The 22,337-nt window shown below is 39.8% G+C and overlaps 1 protein-coding gene across 6 annotated transcripts in view; it reads left to right on the forward strand.

Moving 5' to 3' along the window:
* PAK3 (p21 (RAC1) activated kinase 3) overlaps positions 1-22,337 on the forward strand; it is a 128,631-nt gene that overhangs the window by 99,426 nt on the left and 6,868 nt on the right. For all 6 annotated transcript variants that reach the window (XM_040265090.1, XM_040265094.1, XM_040265092.1 and 3 more), the window contains 4 exons: positions 912-1,029; positions 2,464-2,563; positions 3,146-3,342; positions 18,785-18,922. In XM_040265090.1, the coding sequence (XP_040121024.1) occupies positions 912-1,029; positions 2,464-2,563; positions 3,146-3,342; positions 18,785-18,922 (553 nt within the window). The remainder of the gene's footprint in view (positions 1-911; positions 1,030-2,463; positions 2,564-3,145; positions 3,343-18,784; positions 18,923-22,337) is intronic.

Below are 22,337 nucleotides of genomic sequence, written 5' to 3' on the forward strand. Positions count from 1 at the left end.
AAAAAAAGTATCATTTAGGAGGCAACTGCAGCAGAGTGACTTTATTCTGCTTTTGTAATTTTGTAAAAACTGCATTTGTAAAAAGATGCAGATTTCTTGGCGGTTCTCTGTAACGAATGAGGTATTTCATTTTTGTGAAATGAGAATTTTAATGAGAATTTTCCTTTTGAACAAACTTTCTGAGTGAATCTTATGGGCACTGCAGTTTGAACACCACGGATAGAAAGTCTTGCTTCATACTGATGTCAAGCTGGGAGGAGGATAGAATTGTTGGGATTGTTCCATTCATTGTAATGCCTCTCTCTTGCTACACAAGGGGAAAGACAGACCTGATCATACTGTTAAAATGCCTTCAGATGATCCCAGGGGTTTGAGTTTGCTCTGGTGACCTGCCTTCCGGTATTTGATCATGTGGGCTGTGCTCCTCAATACCTACTTAAAGATAATGGGCATGTGATAACCGACTTCTATCAGAACTGAGACTTCAGTGCAGTAAATCCATTGCCAATTTGAATCTTTTTACATTATCCTATAAAATTGTGTCATGGGGCAGTTCAGTCCAAGAAGTCAACACTATGGCTTGAATGATCCAAAAGGGCTATTCACCAATCCTGTTAATTGAAATTAGCTTTTTACAGTGGAATGACTGACAGTAGTCAGTCACCAAAGACTTCGTTGCTCTTTTCCTTCCTTCCACGGTGTACTTTCATCTCATGATCCTTTGATTTCCATGCATATTCTCTTCTAAGATAAAGGAAGTGTCTCATAAGCATAACTGATATGTTCCTCTTGTTAGATAACATGACCAAATGCAGACAGAGACTCACTGCACATTGCCTTCTTAATGGAAATATAGAAGGGTCTCCACTTCCTTAGGCCCGAGTCAATGTCTTTTTCCTCTCTTGTTGTAGCTACTTAGTGGGCGATGAACTGTGGGTAGTCATGGAATACTTAGCTGGTGGCTCTTTGACTGATGTGGTCACAGAGACCTGTATGGATGAAGGACAGATAGCAGCTGTCTGCAGAGAGGTAAGAAAATAGAACATTTTTGGCTGATGAGAACACCCACATTGGCACTTTTTTTTATCTTTGATTACTTAGAATGTTTATAATGTCAGAATATCAATAGCGCAACTTTTATACTAAAAAACAATTGAAGATCCTAACAATTTAAATCCTAACCCTCTCTCCCCAGCTCCTTGTTTATTTTAGCTGCTTTGTGATGGATCTTTCTGAATTCTATTATACCATTCACAGGATACAATATCTAAGCCTGCCTAGTGGAGTCTTGTTGAATCTGGAAAGCAGTAATATTGACATGGAACTTCTCCCTGGTTGGGGGGAATTTTTATATGATAGTTATTTTGCCTTGTCTATGCAATATAAGCCATGTACATATACAGATCACATTATAACCCCATCATTTTCTGGAAGGCAGTTTATACAAGGTCCTCCCTCAGTCCAGAAAGTAGTTGCTTTCACAGTACAATCTTGAAACTCCCTCAGACCCCTACAGTGGGTCTGAGTTTTCTAATAACAGTGTCATATCCCCAGTTTCAAACTAAACTAAGGATATTTTGTTATATTAATTTTCTCAATATTAAAAAAAGGAACACTCCTCATTGGAGTCTTATCTTGAGCATTACCCTCTACCCTCTATTCATTGAAGTTTTCTATAGACACAAGTAGGAACTCTGACCCACTGAAACTTGAAAATCAATGATAGTAAAACAAAGCCAAATAATGTCAGCTAGCCTTTCATTGTTTTTTATTTTAAATTATTCACTTAAATTTCCTCCTTCTGCTGTCCTCTTATTCCCATTTCTTCCTCCCCAAATATGTACACATATCCACCAAATTCATATATTTTCTATTCATGCAATAAATCAAACTTAAAATATTCAGGGGATTCTTCAGCCTTTAGCCTGTGGTTCCATCTGTTAGTATTACAACACAAAGCCATTTCCAAACTAGTACCTATAGTTACTTCAGAGCCTAGAGGTGGTTCCGGAACCTAGCTATCTGTCCATCAGAACTAGCCTGGGGCACTTGTTTTAAATGCAGATTTCTAGGTCCCACTCCAGACCTCCTGAATCTAATCATATCCCAGATGCAGATGCTTACTATATCTATAACAGATCAAGCCGAATCCATATCCTCCAGACAAGTAGCTCCAAATATGATTATAGTAATTGGTTCATTCAACTGCATTAACAATGTAGTGCTACTTACCACACCATCACTCTTTGTGGCCAAGTCTGATTCAGGAGCTTTCATATGTATAATGCTAAGTTGCATCACTGATGTAAATGGTAACATGATTTCAAAATGGCTTTGAAACATTTAATTTATTTCACCTGACAACTTAAGCTTGTACCTTTGTCCAAAATTTATCTAGAAAGGAAACACATTTTTAAAAAATTTTGTGATATAACTAGAACTTTTTTCTTCCTGATACAATAGTGCCTCCAAGCTTTGGATTTCTTGCACTCAAACCAAGTGATCCACAGAGACATAAAGAGTGACAATATTCTCCTTGGGATGGATGGCTCTGTCAAACTGAGTAAGTATTATGGTGCAGATAACATGTGAGAGAGTGTCAGGGGATTTATGTTCTTTTACTGTCTATCTTGAGAAGAAAAGGGCTCTTGAGAGTGAGGGTTTGAAGGCATTTAGAGGCCCGTTTGAGGAGAAGCATTTTTTTCACATTATATTCCTGTAGATTGTGACCAGATTTGGGGAGGGTTAATAGTTAAGAATATCTAGTGGTTTCTATCTGCTGGATGACAAATACCTAAGCTGTAATACATAATTATACTATAATAGTCAAAATAATACTAAAACATAATAAAATCTTAAGATTAAAAATCAAAAAAAAAAAAGAAAGAAAAGAGAAAGATTCTATAAGTTAGAGGAAACAGTATGAGGAGGGAACCAGGATTGAGGTCTAGTAAAAATGATATTACTCAGTTACTTCAGACTAGTTTAAAATCTAGAGCAGCTGAGAGATCGGATAACAAAAGGATATGAGTGAGGCAGTTTCAGAAGCTCAGTGTCTAAAGGAAGGTATGGTCGTATCTGAAAGTGACCTCTCGTAAAAGAAAAATAAGTTGAGCTGATTTTAACTGACTTTTGTTCTCTGCAGCTGATTTTGGGTTCTGTGCCCAGATCACCCCTGAGCAAAGTAAACGAAGCACGATGGTGGGAACTCCCTACTGGATGGCCCCTGAGGTAGTGACTCGAAAAGCTTATGGTCCGAAAGTTGATATCTGGTCTCTGGGAATTATGGCGATTGAAATGGTAGAAGGCGAACCCCCTTACCTTAATGAAAATCCACTCAGGGTAAGTAAAAAAAAAACTCAAGTCCTTTATCCCAAGGGAAGGGAAAAAAGCCAAATGTGATTTCTTGTCTCCACTAAAATGGCCAGAATGGGCTCTTTGATGGGACAAGTGACATAGAAGCTCCAAATTGTAATTTTCAAAATTACTGTGAGTTATTTATTTTCTGTTTCTCTTAAGATGTCTCAACAGCTTTTTCAAATGCTTTGATAACACTATTTCTATTGTCAGGAGTCTTTAAAATTCTGTAGTATAATTTTCTGCTGTCAAAAAAATATATAGCTTTTTTAAAAAGCAAGATGTGGGAAGAAAACAGTATTTTTATCACATGCCACTTACTTTTAGCAAAGTAAATAAATGCATTTCCAGAACAGCTGACATTTTTAAAATTAGATTTGCATTATCAGTAATGATTTATTGAGCCACAGCAGCTTGATGGGTATTGAATGGAACACAAGATAGACACAGTACCAGCCTGGCAAAATCACAAAACTTAATTAGACTGTCAGGTTAGAAATGAATGGAAATTGTTTGTGTTGGGTAACTCAGTTTGCGACTGCAGAATCAGAGGTTAGATCCTTATGTGGTCTGGTTACTTCTATGAAGAGAAAAACTCCATTTTGGAGCCTAACACTCATTCAGAGAAAGGCAGAGGAACATGAAAGAAATGGTTGCTCAGTGCAGAAGTGAGCCAGGAGCTGTTTTGTTGAATAAAGCCTAAAGGTAAGTCAGAAGCTGTGTTATATATATAAAGGGCATCACACTATTAAGAAAAGGAAACATGTACCAATTTGAATTCTAGTCTCCTTGCATATTGTTGGCTTCCTTACCACTAAGAGCCTAAAACTGAATTTTACCATTAGTATATAAAAATCATTGCCTGTACATGGTTAAGTGCTCACACATTCAGCTTATAAAATCCATATGTAAGCCAAATATATGTGGCTTTCTGTACATGTAAAGAAACTTACAGACTAATCTAGTTATTTTGAAATGGAGCAGTTTCTAATTGGGAGCTGCATTCCCTGTGTATGGAGAGGGAGACAGCCTCCCCTTTGCCCCTTCCTAATTCTTCTCTGCTAGTTGGCCTCTTGTCTTAGACCCAGCACTGATTAGAAAATAACAGATAGGAGTGAATGTCTTAATGAATGCTATGGGCTATTGCTCTGGGCTCATGAAACAATCTGGAAGTGAGACGTGCACCGTGATTAGCTGCCTGCAGGGCTGAGTGGAAAAAGAGGGGCATTTTCCCACTGTTTGTGTGGGTCAGTCCTCCATGAACTTAATCAAACCCACCCCTGACCTACGGATAATTACATGGGCTTGTCCTTATTGTCTAAACACCTTTGCCCTTTAAGAAGTAGCAGTGAAAGAACACACCAGGCCTCTCGTTTCCATGGATTTCCTCCTCTAAGTCTTCAGAGTTTGGAGGCACTAAACAGATTATGGCTATTTTGCTTTCTGCCTTCTAATGAGTAATTTACAGCTTGCAATATTTAAGGATTAAATAAATGGCTCTGTAAAGCAGTTGGCCTCAGTAATGCATTTATTACCTTCTTCAGTTCCCCAAGTACAATTGATCGCTCTTCAGCAAGGCTGTTAATTGTTAGAAAAAAGGAAACAAGTTGTAATCTTTATGGGCATCTTCTAGCCTGGGATTAGAGCTAATAATTAACAGCTTGTCTCTTAGGATCCGAAGCCTTGTATCTAAACAAGTACTTGTAGATTAACAAGCCACAGGTTCAGGAAGCCTCCATTATGGCTATAACAAAAAGATCCATCAGGAAGACCACCCTGTTGAATTCCACTGATAAGGATTTACTGTAACTATGCTCATTATTCTCTGTGTGTGATCAACCTCCAGTGACTCAATCAAGTCTGTATGGAGGCAGCCCTCTATCTGTTTGCCAGGCGCCACAAGGACTTTTTAAGTTTTGATTTTGAATATGTTGTCCTCCTGTTTTCTTAAATAAAATCCAGTATCCCTGGCTATATGCCCTTATTTGGGATTTGAAAAATATAGTCACTGAAACACTGGAGAAGTTGGACAGAAAAACACATACCATGACCTTGTGTGAAGCATGTATTTTCTTGAAATCTGGTGACCAGGGCATGTGTGGAGAAATAGAAAATGGCAGAACTGGCTTAGCCCTTCTTTCTTTAACATCCTTCCGAGACTACCACCCATCTACCACTTTAGGCTTTGAAGATGAACAAAAGAAAGGAAGTGGAAATGAGACAGAGTGGTAGAGTGAAGTCTAACATGTTACTATGAAAAGCATTTGGCCTATGGAGTCAGGCAGATTTGGGTAAGTCCTGGTTCCACAACCCGCCAGCTCTGTGACCTTCAGCAGATGACCCAAAACCTCTATAAGCCCTGTTTCCTGTGTGTAATTGGGGACAACATCTCTCTTGCAGAGTTAGTATGAAATCTAAATGAAATCATGCATGTAAACACCTAGCACACTGTCTAGCTCATTGTAAGGAGAGGGAGAAAGAGATTTATATATCAATAGAAAAGTGAGAAAGGAAACAGAACAGATGCTTAGAATACTTTTTACCCATTCATGAAGGGAGATTGGATTCCCCACTCCCCCCAAGCACTTTCCTTCCACAGTAGCATCCCCTTGAAGAGTGGAAGGTCCTACATGGTTCAGTATAAATTACCGTGAAGAGGTTACACTGAGCAGCAGAGGTTAAAGATGAAATCTGGGGCTATACATTCAAAGGCTGTTGGCATTTTGCTGTGGCTTTTGTGTGTGTGTCTCTGTTGTGTCAGTTGGAACTGAGCAAGCCCTCTTGGAATATTGCCTGTTAACTTATCACTGATGCAAGGAATTAGCTACATCCCCCCCGCCTGCCCAGTTTTAAAGCAGTTGGGATTTTTTTTTATGTAAATTGCTCTGTACTAATTGACCTAATTTGCTCATAAAATGCCTTTTAAAGGTTAAAGAGTTGTTAACTGTGCCAATGTTATAAGGTTGGTACTCTTCAGAGACAGAGAGGAGACAAGTTCCTCACTGCCTGTAGTCTGTGCACTCAACGTAATTGGCCTTGAATGTGTTGTTCTGTGACCCACAGCCATTTTTGGTGCAGCCTCCAATAATAAAGTGCCTTGTTCTTTCTGTTCGCCAAAGTGACTGAAGTCAAATTCGAACTTTCTCTGTGGATATGTAAATCAAATGTTGGGATACTGCTGCTCTCCCCAATTTGTGTGTTCCTTTGAAGATATCTTTTTATAAACCTATGATTATAATGACCTGATTCTAAATAAGGAGGCACAATCATTTCCATAAAACAAATCTTTGGTTTGTTGTTGTTGTTGTTGTTTTCCTCAGCACTAAGAGAGTGCCTCTTTATTAACTTGGCATTCAACATAATGGGGCTGTTCTTGTCAATGGGTTTTGAGGGATTTTGGTGTTTCTGAAATGTCTCAGTGATATCCAGTGGAGGATCCTACTGGACCCTGTGGGTGGTGCCCCTTTTCTGTGTAACTTTCCAGACCTTTATCCTAGTTGAGATGAACTTTAAGTGTTCTCTTTCTACCCTTGCTTTAAGCATCTGTGAAGCCATATCAAACACTGAATCTTTGGAAGACTATTATCAGTATCAAGAAGAGATATCTGAAGGCTAAAAACAGTGTTTAGGAGAGTATGGGACCCATCTATCTTATACCAGGGGTTCTCCTCCTTGGTTGTACATTGGAATCCCTGTGAAGCTTCAAGAACTGATAAGGTCAGGTTTCTACACCAAGGGCTAGAACAAACATCAGTACAAAGCTCTGTGGCTAGCCCTTTGTAGAACCCTGTCTAAACTGAAAAAAAACATTCTTCATCAGCCCTCTTTGAGCCTGGTTGTTCAACCAGAAAAGAGCATGCTCTCATTCTGGCCACATTTCTCCTTTTCATCTAAAAACGACATCATGAATCACTTTGTCAAAATCCTGGCACATTCTGGCATTCTTTGATTTACTGTTTCCAGCAACACTATCAAAAAAGAAATGACATTAGTTCAGCATATACCTCCTTGCTATGCCATTTTCTTTTTCAATTTTGCTTCTCCTGCAAATGGAGTCCCTCATTACCACCTGATAGCTGTTGTGTACATCACATGTATTGATGATAATAAAGCCATCAGTCTGACTGCTCATAATTAAGAGTGTATAACTTGTGTGGTCAGAGAGAAGGGCGGGAAGAAGTATCAACTGAGACCTGTAGTCTACAGGAAGAGGCTCCCTACGCCCCCATCCCCACACCTGAAACACTGCACAAGTGTTAGTTTCTTCTTACTATAGAACTAGGGAAATTGTGGTTAGCTTATATGCCTAGAGAAGAGAATTAAGCAGAATAGAATCTCTAGCACTAAAAAGCAGCAACTTAGGGCCAAAGTGCTTTGAGCTCCCTCCAACCACTGGAACCTGTGTTGTGGACTGGAATGTCTGGGTTTGATGGAATTAAAGTCAAATATAAACTTCCTGAGTGCCAGAGAAGCAAGCGTACTTTGCTAACACTCTGTCAATATTGTTTTGAATGTATTTCAGGAAGATCTGGGAGCATTCCCTTCTTTTTCCATAAGCCTCTATGGAACAGGAAGGTTTATTGATGGTTTGTTGATACTCCGCCTACTTTGAGGGCAAACGTATGCCTAAAAGGAGGGGCGAGTTGGGATAACGGCAACTAAAATAATCATGAAACAGTAACAGAGTCTCTTTTTAATCAGAAAAATATTGCCTGTCAAAGGATAGATAGCTCTTAAGACTCATTGGTTGTCAGGAATTTAGCATAGGAAAATGGGACCTAGCCATAGGAAAGCTGCAAGTCTCATTTAGATTGTAATTCAGAAGCAGACAGTTCAAACCAGTGATTTATGATCCAGAAGACAGCCAAAGGAGAAACTAATTCCACAGCAAACAAAAGTCTTGAGACTCTGACTAGGTGAAGATGTGGCAAAGAGGGATTACAAACGTGGTAACCAGGGACCTACTGTTGGCCAAGACTGATATTCCTTTATCATGTGAGTTGAAGAATCAATTCTGTTTCCGGGTCTACCCATCAGGAGCCCCATGGTCTTGCATAGATTACTTCTTGCTGGGCCTCATTTCCTTTTGCTTCAAACAAGTGGAATTTGACAAGATTATTGGTTACCCGTGAACTCTGTGAATTCCATGGGCTCCTAGAATTCCATGGAGGTCCTTGGGGCCCAATGGAGTGGTCATGTGGTTCTCAAGTCCACCAAAATAGTTCCCTCATTAACTTGTTTTCTGTATCAGGCTTCCACATGAAATTTAGTTAAATAAAAGGGGAAACTCATGGTCTCTGTCTCTGATTCTGTTTTCTTAGGCTGTAGATATATGCTCCAGCCTCCCATGAGTGCCAGGACGGCCTGGGTTTGAGTATGCACTGTCTGTAGGAGGGCTTCCAGAGTTGTGATCTTCAGACAGCTTGAGTGGAGGGACTTCCCTGGTGGTCCACTGTTTAAGACTTCATGCTTCCAATGCAATGGGTGTGGGTTTGATCCTTGGTTGGGGAACTAAGGTCCTACTTGATGAGTGGCACAGCCAAAAAGAAAGCAAGAAAGCTGTTTGGAGACATCTCTCTGATTATCTCCCAGGTCTGTATTCCATAGAGTGGAAAGAACCCCATTTCCCTACCAAGAAAGACATTCGATTGTGATGCAAATGAAACATGCTGCATGTGGGGCTGGGTAAGAAGCCAGGGAAGAACACAACAGTGATAAAGCTGTTTCAAGGACCCATTTTCTACCCTGGGCTGTACTGAGAAAATGTGCATGTTATTGTGTACAGAGCTATTCAGCTGATGAACTGCATATAAAACAGAAGTTGAAACCAGTTTATGTAAGCAGTAATGCATGTTTCACAGATCATATCACAGTCCAGCTGGTTTTTGAAAAGCCCCAAAGAATCAGGGACTTAGTACCTTCCTGCTCCAGTGTTCTGAAATGAGACAGGAATAAACATACAATGGTAAACAGTACTTTGAAACTAGAAACTAGGTGGGGTTGAAGAGAAAATGGGAGATGAGGAAGTCAACAGACCACGTGTTAGATGATGTTTTGAGAAGTTTTATGGGAGAAGGACCAGAGAAATGGGGAGGTAGCAGAATGGATCCTAGGATCAGGTCCCCTTGACCTCCCTGAGTTGTGGAGCCTTTATCTTCATTTCTCTTCCTCGTCACTCCACCAGCCACCTTCTCTCCCCATGGTCCCTTAGCCCTAGTCCTTGCCCTGTGTTCTGCTACCTCTGCTTCTTACAACTTTTCTCCTCTACCTCCTGCCCCATTTTGCTTTCCTGATTTTCTGTCTCTATGCCTATCCCTCCTCTACTTCCAAACCCCTTGTGGTTCTCAAGCTTGGGTGCCTCCTTGAGCACACATAGCCTGCTCCACATTTCTTGACGAACACTATTAATCCTGAGAGATTAAAATGAACATGTCCATTGTTGGAGTCATCTGGTCTTTATTTTCTGGCAATGGCCAGTTTTTTATGCTTGAAAGGAGCACTCTAAAGGTAGTTCAACACCTAATCTGTCGGTGGTACCTAATTACCTTTTACCATCAACCAATAAGGGAATAGATCTGTAATAGCTCAATTTTTAATGACTTTTTAAGGATTAAACAATAACAGCAGAGCCCCCCACCATGTATAATTTAGTAACAGATGAGACCTACTATACAAGACAAGTCAGGAACTAAATTAGAGCACAGTGCTTATTCAATTATCACACTGAACTGTTGGGTTGAATAAGTCAAAATAGGGAATACAACATTTGTTATAACAACTTTTTTGTAGATTTGGCCCCATTTACTCTCATCTTAGAAATGTCAGGGTCTTTAATGAAATCCATAAACACATCAGAGGCAGTAATACACTCTGGCCTTTAACCTCTGAAATCCTAGGTCAAAAGTAACCTCTAAGTCATAAGGTGTCAAGTCACTTGTTGCCAAATCTCTCCCATAAAACACTCAAAGATAGTTGAAAGGAATTGGGACATAAGTAGGTTATAGGCAACAACCAGAAGACACACTGCTTATAAACACTCAACATATATACAGATACTGGTGAATACAATAGGAAACCTAACTGGGCCTTTTGTTCCCCATTTCCAAGTTTAGTTGTGAAACGATTGACTTCAAAAGGGTCCATTTCCTTTGTTAAAGGTAGAGGTGGAGTTACGCATGCTCAGTGTGTCTCATCTCTCTTTTTTTTTTTTAGTTGAATTTTCAATATCAGACTCTCAGAAATTAATAGAATGAGTGTACAGAGAAGTAGAATATAGTAGACCTAAAAAGCACTATGAACCAATTTGACATAATTAAGATTTATACAATTTTCACACAACAGTAGGATACAAATTCTATTCAAGTTCCCATAGAGTATAAACTAGGAGATTGTGAAACATATCCAGGGACATAAGCCCATAAGGCTTCTTAGATATAGCCCTCATTTAAAAATGGAAATTTAATTTACAAATACATAGGAGTTTTTAAGTATCTTTGATATTAATTTCTCATTTTGACATTATTTTCTCATTTAAATGCTTTCTTCTCTGCAGTCACCCTCCATGATTTTTCAGTCTTCTAACTTTATTGAGGTTTTCAATAGCTAAGTCACAGAGCTCTCTTGATAAATGTCACACTGCATTTGAAAATATGTGGGTTATTTTCAAATCTTTTGATATTGGTCTCTAACATAATTCCACAGTAATAAGAGAACAGACTGTATGATCTCAATGCCTTTAGACCAAGAAATTTCTGTACCTGGTCTTATGTCAGTGTGTTTCATCTCTTGAAGAGTCCTTGTCTGCCTCTGCTTACGAAAACCAATATCACAGAGGGTGGGAGCACTGTGAGGTGGTGCCGTGAAGTGGTCAGACGGATGGACTCTGGGCTCATACTTCCTGGATTCAGATCCTGACTCCCTCATTGCTAATTGTGTAATGTTGGGCAAGTTATTATGTTAACCCTACCGCCCTCAGTTTCTTCATCTGTCAATTGGTCATAATCGAGTATAACTCAGGGGATTGTTGTATGAATCATGTGAGCTAATAGTAATCATTCAGTAAATGCTAACTAATAATATTTCCCATGAAACAGTCTTTATACAGATATTAAGATATAGATGAATAGCCCTCTTGGTCTTATTGTTACATTGTTTGTTAAATAGATTTTTATGGGCTAGTTTGGGAGCCTGTTCACCACATATAACACCATTTCCATGGGAAAATGTATTTTGAGTTCCAAATATTCAACTTAGAAAGAAATGTTCCACTACTCTCCTCTTTGTAGAGGGAGTCTTTATATCAGTGCTGGGGCCTCTCAGGGTTACTAACATATTTCCATGTAAGTCTCCTGGTTTGTTTCTAACTTAAACTTTACAAAGTTTTAAAATGAACTGAAGTCACAAACTGAAGCCTTTAATTAAATGGTTAGTCCAGTTGCAAAACTGCCTTAATGAAAATGTATTGGGTACCTATGCATTGTTTGGGGACCTCTTTGGAGAAATGTGGTAACTTCTAAGATGACTGCTTTGATCATTTTTTAACTGAGGAAATTGCCAATAAGTTAAATTGAATTATTCCTCCAACTGAGTAAAGTCGTGCTATCTGAGTACTTAGGTAAATTTAGTTGCACATCAGGATCCATAGAAAACTGCATTTTTTTTGTTATTGACAAGGGATGTAAAGTTATTAAGAATTCCAGAACACCAAAAACTTCTAGGTAATATGTATATCACAATGAAGAAAGGCAATATTTTTTGGCCAAAGGTTGTCTGTCTAATATTATAAATAAGGTCAGTAGGTCATGGGGGCTATGTTGTCTCACCTTAGGAATAAAACAGACCTTGTTAAATAATGTAGCAGAAGAAAAATCAGGAGCTCTTTCCCTGTTCAAGATCAGTCAGAGAAGACTAAGCTTCTGTGTTTCCAGTTCCAGAGAGAACTAATTGTCTTCACTTGCTCTCTGGGTTTGCCCACAACAGATTACCATGTTGTGGTAATCTCCAGTTTTCCCTCCCTTTGATGGCATCCCCTTACCTACATTGCTCATGGCACTCTCTTCCTTCTCCCACACTAAAGAGTTGGGTAGTCAGAAGTTCCCGCATTCCAGGCCTATTCAACTCAGAAAGGGTGTCATTCTCTATGTATCTTCTTATATGTTCACTCATTCACTTTAGCTTCTGAGCTTTAATACTTCATATTACAAAGGCTGTCATATTCCCATCTGAATGAGATTTATTTCTACTTTTTGGTTTTCATTTCATTTAGCGACAAAAAAATTTATTGATCACCTGTTTTGAGCCACTATCCACAAAATCCAGCGATGCTTGTGACACAATTCCTAACTTCACAATCTAGGGAGACAGACCTGTGAACAAGTAACAGGTATTCACCCTACAACATGAAAATAGATGTATAAACAAAGGGGTATAGTAGCTCAAAGGAGGAGAGGGCTAACCCTATCTCCATGGTGACTGCCACCCCAGTTTGCTTGGCACTGAGAGACATAGAACCTTCAGTAGTAAAACCCAGGACATTCCCTGGAAAACCGAGGTGGTTGTTCACCATATCCATCTGGGAGAGATTGAGAAGACTTAGCAAAGGAAGTGCCATTTGAAATAGAAATTAAAAGGCAAGTAGAAGTTCACCAGGCACTGAAGGGAATAGCATTTGAGGCAGATATGAAAGAGCATTTCTTATTATAGGAATGAAGAACTAATTGGCATGAATAGTATGTGAGCCTTGGCTAATATGTGTATGTATGTGAAAGTGGGGGAAGCAGGGCTCTCAGATGAGAACAGAGGAGGACTAGAAAGAGAGGCAGGGGCCAAATCATGGAGGACCATCTGTGCCATGCAAAGGAATCTTTACTATGTCCAGTGTTTTCAAACAGCTATAGTGATCTCTTGGTTCAAATTAAACCTTGCTTGGAAGCATAATGAAAGTGAAAGTCGCTCAGTTGTGTCCGACTCTTTGCAACTCCATGACTATACAGTCCATGGAACTCTCCAGGCCAGAATACTGGAGTGGGTAGCCTTTCCCTTCTCCAGGGAATCTTCCCAACCCAGGGATCGAACCCAGGTCTCCCACATTACAGGCAGATTCTTTACCAGCTGAGCCACAAGGGAAGCATAAATAAATAGAGAATAAAATTAAGTATTTCTCTGATTGAAAAACATGTGGTACAGGGTCCTAGAATCTCTCCATCTATCTCCTTCTCCCACCCCTTTTCCCACTTAGCTGGTCTTGAGGGGAATTTAGGGGAGAACAGTTTGAAAACCATGTCCATGGACCATGTTGTTGTTGTTTAGTAACTAAGTGTTGTCCAACTCTTGCGACCCCATGGACTGTAGCCCTCCAGGCTCCTCTGTCCATGGGATTTTCCAGGCAAGAGGCAAGAATACTAGAGTGGATTGCCACTTCCCAACCCAGGGATTGAACCCGCATCTCCTGCATTGGCTGGCAGATTCTTTACCACTGAGCCACCAGGGAAGCCCTCTGTGGGCCATAGAGAGCCAAAAAAAATTGCTAAAGCAGAAAAATGGATGCCATGATGAGGTTTAGGATAAGACAGATTGTTCAGGAGGATGGACTGAAGAACACAGAGGCTTAAGTTCAAAAAAAAAACCTATTGGAGGCTATTGTAACAGTATGGACAGAGAAAAGTGGATGGGTATGAAAGCCATTTCTAAAGGTTGTATGCACTGAAGCTACTAAAGTTGGGGGAGGGAAAATTTTCTAGATGAGGAAGAAGGAGAAGTCAAGTATGACTCTGGGTTTCTTACTAAAGAAGCAACCAACTACAAAGAAAATCTCTAATCTCTTTTTTTTTATTGAGGCATAGTTGATGTACAATATTATATGTTTCAGGATTACAGCATAATGACTCGCAGTTTTTAACATTTGTATTCCATTTATAGTTATTATGAAAGATTGGCTATATTCTCTGTGTGGTATAATATATCCTTGTTGCTTATTTATTATACATAGTAGTTTGTACCTCTTAATTCCCTCCTCCTATCTTGCCCCTGCCCCTTCCCTTTCCCTACTGCTAAATACTAGTTTGTTCTCTGTATCTGTGAGTCTGTTTCTGTTTTGTTATATACACGCATTTGTTTTATTTCTGAGATTCCACTTGTAAGTGATATCATACAGTATTTATCTTTTTCTGATTTGGTGAGCAGCAGCAGCAGCATGTTGGGTGAAATAGTGAAGTGAAAGTCGGTCAGGTGTCTGACTCTTTGCAACCCCATGGACTATACTGTCCATGGAATTCTCCAGGCCAGAATACTGGAGTGGGTAGCCTTTCCCTTCTCCAGGGGATCTTCCCAACCCAGGGATCAAACCCAGGTCTCCTGCATTGCAGGCAGATTCTTTACCAGCTGAGCCACAAGGGAAGCCCTTGTGAGTAAAATAAGTCTGATTATTGAGCCAGGCTTCCCAGGTGGCTCAGGGGTAAAGAATCCACCTGCCAATCAGGAGACATTGGTTTGATCCCTGAGTCCGGAAGATCCCCTGGAGAAGGAAATGACAACCCACTCCAGTATTCTGGCCTCTTGCCTGGGAAATCCCATGGATAGAGGAGCCTGGTGGGCTACAGTCCATGGGGTTGCAAAGAGACAGACAAGACTTAGTGACTAGACAACAGCAATTTCTATAAAATGAGCCAGCCCATTTTCTTTTGAACTTTCAACTAACTTAGATAAAAACCAGAATGTGGTCACTTGTGCCTAGTTTGATTTTCTTCAGTCTTTCTTTAGCTAAGATTTGACTTTGCTAGGAAAATGCTTTTTGCTGTGATTGTTGTATTGCCCACAACTGGTTTTGTCTCTCATTAGCAGGGCAGTGAGTAGCAGTTTTCTTTTTTACAAAGATAGGGCCCAGCTTACACGCAAGTTCATTTTTTTTTCTTTCTTTTTTTTATTTTTAAAATTTTATTATTTTTAATATAAATTTATTTATTTTAATTGGAGGTTAATTACTTTACAATATTGTATTGGTTTTACCATACATCAACATGAATCCGCCACAGGTATACACGTGTTCCCCATCCTGAACCTCCCTCCCTCCTTCCTCCCCATACCATCCCTCTGGGTCATCCCAGTGCACCAGCCCCAAGCAGCCAGTATCATGCATCAAATCTGGACTGGCGATTTGTTTCGTATATGATATTATACATGTTTTGATGCCATTCTCCCAAATCATCCCACCCTCTTCCTCTCGCACAGAGTCCAAAAGACTGTTCTATACATCTGTGTCTCTTTTGCTGTCTCGCATACAGGGTTATCATTACCCTCTTTCTAAATTCCACATATATGCGTTAGTGTACTGTATTGGTGTTTTTCTTTCTGGCTTACTTCACTCTGTATAATTGGCTCCAGTTTCATCCATCTCATTAGAACTGATTCAAATGTATTCTTTTTAATGGCTGAGTAATACTCCATTGTCTATTTGTACCACAGCTTTCTTATCTATTCATTTGCTGATGGACATCTAGGTTGCTTCCATTTCCTGGCTATTATAAACAGTGCTGCGATGAACACTGGGGGACATGTGTCTCGTTTTGGAGGATTTTTTTTTTGAATAAAGCAGTCACATTCATTGTAGAAAATTTGGAAAATTGAAAAAAATGTTTTCAAATATTACATCATTAATAATCCTGCCACCTGGGAGGAACCATTGTTCACATGTTGGAGTGTTTCCTATCAATCTTTTTCTTAGTACATGAATTGAAGATAGGTGAGAAAGACTTGAGTAGAGATATATATATTTATACTTGTGAAGAGCAGTATTATTTGGAGTAGAATGTATTGAGCTAAGAAAGGTGAGATGAAAAGTGAGAAAATGAAACAGTATGGTATGTACACAGACATAGGGAGAGTGAAAAGGGAGAAAAGAGATGTGTTTGTTTAGGATTTGGTTTGGCTACAGAATGGAAAAAAGCAAGCTAAGGCTGCAGAGGTTGGCAGAAATTGTGACCAGCTGAAATAAGAGAGTTTAGGAGGAGGCAGCAAATGTCATTTGCAGTAACAATTTTCTTTTAATAACAGAACAAAGATGGCTTGTGAGGACAGGTGCTCTGAGCATTAATCATTAAACCCATTGCTTATTGGGGTGGAATAAACAAACCAGTTCTCAAAGTGTGGTCCTAAAACCAGCAGTTTCAGCATCAACAGGATACTTGTTAGAATGTTAATTCTCAGACCCCTCTCCAGATTGATATGTTTTTAACAATCCCCTCTAGGTGATTCCAATACATGCTACAGGTTGATAGCCACTGGATGAAATGGTCCTTCCTAACCCTTCCTAAAGTACATCTGTGGAGGTTTCTGGAATGGAGGAGAGATGTTCTCACCAGCTGATGAAAACGGGCCTGGGGAAAGACTTTGATAGAAATGTTTTTGATAATAATATTCAGAGCCATGGTGGGGAAAGGGGATGATAATTTGCTACAAAGTCCAAGCCAGTTCAAGAGGGAGCATGTCTTCATACTAGTTAAGAATCTGGGCGCATAGGCAGGCATAACCCTGGTGGTAATACCTGCAGGAAAACTCCTGTGTATCCTTCAAGACCCTGATCAAATGTCAAGCTCCTCTGTGAAGTGTTCTCTGAGCTATGGTGTCAGTGGCTTCATCCTTGTATTGACTTGGCACTTGCAACGTTCCTCTGATTGGCTCTTATCTCACTGTATGGTGGGTATATGTAAGTCTCTCTTCTTCACTAAACTGTATGACCTTTGAAAGTAGGACATTCCATTATTCATCTTTGACTCTCTAGTGTCTAATATGATTCCTGATACATACTTAATACTCTAGAATAATTTGCTTAGAGGAGGCATGAGGAATGGCCAGCTTTTTATGGCTGTCAGGAGCTCAGAAGCCTTTGAAAGATGAGTTTACTTTTGTGAATTAACCATGGTCTTGAGTTCAGCTCTGTGCCTTGAAAGTTAGGGCCCTTGATTCTGTTAGCACACCATGAGTTGATCTCTCTCCGTGACCTCAACTAAGATCTCAGAGATATATTAGCAACTTTATATGTTACAGTGGGCTTCCCTAGTAGCTCAGGCAGTAAAGAATCTGCCTGCAATGCTGGAGATGTGGGTTGGATCCCTAGGTCAGAAAGATTCCCCTGGAGAAGGAAATGGCAACATGGACAGAGGAGAATGGCTGGCTACAGTCCATGGTGTCGCAGAGTCAGACATGACTGAATGACTCTCTCTCTCTCTCTCCAACACACACACACACACACAACTTACAGTAGGATACAGGATTACTAATGTCAGCTTTTCTTATATTTTCCATTATAGCTAGACTTTCATGGGAAACCTAATTAAAATCTATAGGGGTATATCTGCCACAGGACAAAAGTATTGGATTGGTCAAAAAGTTTGTTAAGATGTTATGAAAAAAATCCGAACAAGCTTTTTGGCCAACACAATACTTCCATCTTTGGGACCCATGGGTTACTTCTCATCTCATCCAGGCACTGCCATCTTCTGATTGCTTTTACTTCTCTGATTCTATAATGTAGCCTGTTCATACCTGTGTTGTACTAGTTGCTTCAGTCATGTCCGACTGTTTGTGACCTCATGGACAGTAGCCCACTAGGCTCCTCTGTCCATGGGATTTCCCAGGCAAGAATACTGGAGTGGGTTGCCATTTCTGCCTCCAGGGGATCTTCCTGACCCAGAGATAGAACTCGAGTCTCCTGTGTCTCCTGCATTGCAAGCAGATTCTTTACCCACCAAGTCATCTGGGAAGCCCCTGTTCATCCCTGGTCTACTCACATGTATTCTCCAATCAAGATAAACAGTAAATCACAATCACCTTTGCAACTGTGCCTTCCAGAGGTTATACTTATATCAATGTGTTTAGATGTGTGTGTGTTTCCCTAACTCTGTGATCACAGAGTCCCAGGCAGTTCCTTGGTTTCATTTCCTAGGTGATTAATGACACATTCATTTTATGTGGATTTTTACTGGCTTCCCTGGTGGCTCAGATGGTAAAGAATCTACCTGCAATGCCGGAGACCAGGTTTGATCCCTGGGTCAGGATGATCCCCTGGAGAAGGAAATGGCAACCTACTCCAGTAATCCATGGACAGAGGAGCCTGATGGGGTGGCAAAAGAGTCAGACATGACTGAGAGACTAACACTTTCATTTTACTGGCTTAGCTCTCAGAGGACAGCCTTATAACCGTATTTCTAAACTTTTGAGGGTGGGGCACCTCAAAAGTAACTGTCCCTCAGTTACTGCCAAGAGTAATCATTTCTCAGTGTTACAGAAATTTTGCAGTGTATGCCAGTGTCGTTCTCTAAAATGGAGTTTTTAGACCCAAGGTAAAAATCAGAAACTGGATGTGTGTCTTCTGTGTTAACTCACGATCCTAATATGTATGTGCTGAATAGTTTTTTCTGATTTTTTTCTACAGGCATTATATCTGATAGCCACTAATGGAACCCCAGAGCTGCAGAATCCTGAGAGACTGTCTGCTGTATTCCGCGACTTTTTAAATCGCTGTCTTGAGATGGATGTGGATAGGCGAGGATCCGCCAAGGAGCTTTTGCAGGTGAAAATTAAATAGGACAGTTACAAACAGAGAGTCATTATATTGAGCTTTTCTACCTCGATGTGTGACAATCAGAGAACTCTGTTGAGAGATGCCTAGTTCACGTTAGGCGCTAACCATTTGATTTGAGATCACAGGCACAGAAATATAGGCATGCATCTAATATGTAATGGAATGGCATGTGGCCTTTCTTCTGAGAAGTTGGCAGTTTAAACTAGAACTCCCTTTTGTTCTTCCTGGAGTCTTATTTTGCAAGGGGAAAAAACAATGTAAACCTCTGGTGTTACTGTTTTGTTCTAAACTTTACTTGTGCCCCTGGATGTTGTACGCAGGTGCTCTTGGCCGGAGGTAATTCTCTACATAACTATGCAATTATTTCCATGGCATTTGCTACTCTAATGCTTTACTGGTCAAAGCCCCTTTGCTTGTGATGCCAAATGGCAGGCACCTGCTTGCCTGGGTGAGTACCATCCAGTGGTGAGTGCCTCTGTAACCATTTGTCCTTTTCATGGCTCTCAGGGATTTGTATATATGATGATAATTAGTACCTACTTGATACCAACTTTTTTACACATAGTATCTCATTAATTCTTACAACACTCTAAGATAGGTGTTATTAATCCCTGTTACAGATGTAGAAATTAAAGCTCACACAAATATTGAATGGCAGAACTTGAATTTGAGCCCTGGATTGTCTTTCTTCCACACAAACCAATTTAGAAGGGAAAAAAAAACATTTATATTGATAAAGCAATGCATGCCCAGGATCACTGCTGGGGATGGTCCCTCGGGGAAGAAAATAAAGATCTGTAATAGCCAAGCCAAGCAAAGTGACTACTTGTCCCTCCTGACTTTGAACACATAATCCAGTTAAACAAAAGGCATAATATTTGGTCATGCAGAGTGTGATTAATGATGAACTCAGTCTGTTCTTGGCCAAACAACAAAAAGTTCCTATTGTTTCTGAACTCCTCCCAGAGACAGAGAGCCACACTCAGGCAAAAATACCCTACCCCAACCTAAGTCATACTTGGGATAAACCAATTTGGAGGAACTGGGAAAGCTACACCTTCTCTTTTCTGCTACCTGTGAGCATTTCACAGGCTATCATGAGGCCTGAAAATGTCCTATCTGAAATAGCCCTTTATTAGTCCTCCCATTATTCCAGCCTCAAATTATAGATGAAAAACTGGAACTGTTGAGTACATCATTTCCATGTATTTACATGCCTCTCACCACCCCACTTACATATCCTGTACACACTCCTGTCATGTCTTCTTCACGGATGAGTGAAAATGCAGTTTCACTTAAGGTAGCTATATAGTTATATATATAATTAAATCAATTATCTAGTTAATTCCTTACTCAACAATACTTTTATCTGAACCAGTCAGATTACTGATGCAGAATGATGTTTTGAGAAGATCAAAGTGTGTTTGTTGCATCTTTTGATTTTATATATGTAAGCTATGATCTGCATATTACCTTAAGTCCATATAACTCCATTCTCTGCCTCTAGTTCATTTTAGAGGTTGGAAAACAGACATTTACACGACATTCACACCACTGGAAGACTTGAGAAAAGGCACAAATAAATGGACTTTTATGGAGCAACTTCTATTTGCAAGGCTTAAGTGCACTGGTTGATACAAATCTCTTAAAGGCATGATTCCTACTCTTTAGAAGTTCCGTCCCCTTGGGAATATGAAAAAAAAAAAAGATTGTTCAGAGACTCAGCGGAACCAAGTGGCCATTCAAACAGTGAATGTCATAACTGATTAAAGATATGCATCTATGGCCTATGGCATTCAGAAGATGTCTGTGAAAGGGAAAGAGTTTGGCTGGACGTTGAAAGACAGATCAGTCTTAGATAGTTTAGGGGGAAAAGGGGAAGGAATTTCAGATGGAAGGATTATCACCTGATCAAAGGCACGTAGGCAAAGTTCAAAGGAACAGAAAATAGACAGTGTGGCTGAAGTAGAGTTCAAGTCAGGACAGCTGCAGGTGGCAGGACTGTAGAGAGCCTTGAAAACCAGGCTAAAGCATAGGGGCTGTAGGTAATGGGGAAACACTGAGGGACATACATGATGAAAGGTTTGTTCAGGAAGATGATGCTGGTGGTCTGCAATAAGAATTAGCAACAGAAACAAATGGAGGCAGGAAGATGTGGGGGAGGTTATTGTTATAATTCAGGATTAAGTTGATTAGGCCTAGGCAAAGCAAGAGATCATTGTAAAAGGCATTGAAAAGGCAGCATTTGGTAACTGATTGCATGTAAAACATAAGAAGAACACAAAAGTGACTTCAGAATATCAAACCAGTGGTAGCATTCAGCAAAAGCAGAAGTGATAGAAGATAATAATACACTGGCTAACATTGATTGGCCTTGATATAGCTTACAAGAAACTGTTGCTTACCTCATTTAACCACTATGATAAGCAAAGGATTGGATTGAACCTAGGTATTCTGACTCCAAAGCCCCTATAGCTTACATCACATGAGTACTCTGTTTGAGAAACTTCAAAGTATAAAAAACTATATATTATTTTAAAATTATTTATTTTTAATTGAAAGATATGCTTTACAATACTGTGTTGGTTTCTGCCATACATCAACCTGATTGAATGTACATTTTTCAATGTTGAGTTCAAGGTGGCAGGAGGACATTCAAAAGGAAATAAACAACAGGCAATTAGAGAAATAGGGCCAAAATTTAGGAAAGAGATCAGGTCACGCAATGGATATTTGGGAGTCATCTCCATAAGGCTGATGAGAGCTTGGTTAGAACCATGAAAAGGAATGAACTCTCCAAGGAATTAAATTAGAAAAAGATGATGAGAGTCAAGTTATGGGAGGTGGAAAGAGGACGTGAAACCAGGAAGAAGATAGGGAGGGAGCAGTCAGTGAGCTTGCATATAGAAGAGAACTGAGACAGTAGAATGTTACAGGCCCTCAAAGAGAACAACATTTCAAAGAAGGAAGGGACATTCACTTGTATGAAGTACTATGGAGCAACCAAAAAAGAAATGGCTGAGGCACACTATTGGGTTTAGCAGTTAGGAGGCCTTTGGTTTCAGGGTCAAGGCCTCTAGTGGTCAACAGAACAGTTTTTCAAGCATTGAAGGCTGCTCCAGATAAAGTCATCAGTTTAAGAAAATCAGAAAGTTAGACTGCCAAACACAGTGAAATTTTACAAGACACCTACTCTGAATTTCTAGCTCTGCCGGTCAGCTTCCCAAAGATTTCATGACACTGAAGAACAAAAACATCTGCAGGACAAAAGCTGGCACTATATTTTTTTAAAATGATGTTTAATTGGATCCACAAAATACAAATTTTAATGAACAAAAGGCTCCTTGCAAGTGTAAAGTAATATACTTGTTGAAGGAAAGAATTCCAGTAATTCCTCTGTTTT

The sequence above is a fragment of the Oryx dammah genome, unplaced genomic scaffold (genome assembly GCF_014754425.2).
Source record: "Oryx dammah isolate SB20612 unplaced genomic scaffold, SCBI_Odam_1.1 HiC_scaffold_23, whole genome shotgun sequence".
Lineage (NCBI taxonomy): Eukaryota > Metazoa > Chordata > Mammalia > Artiodactyla > Bovidae > Oryx > Oryx dammah.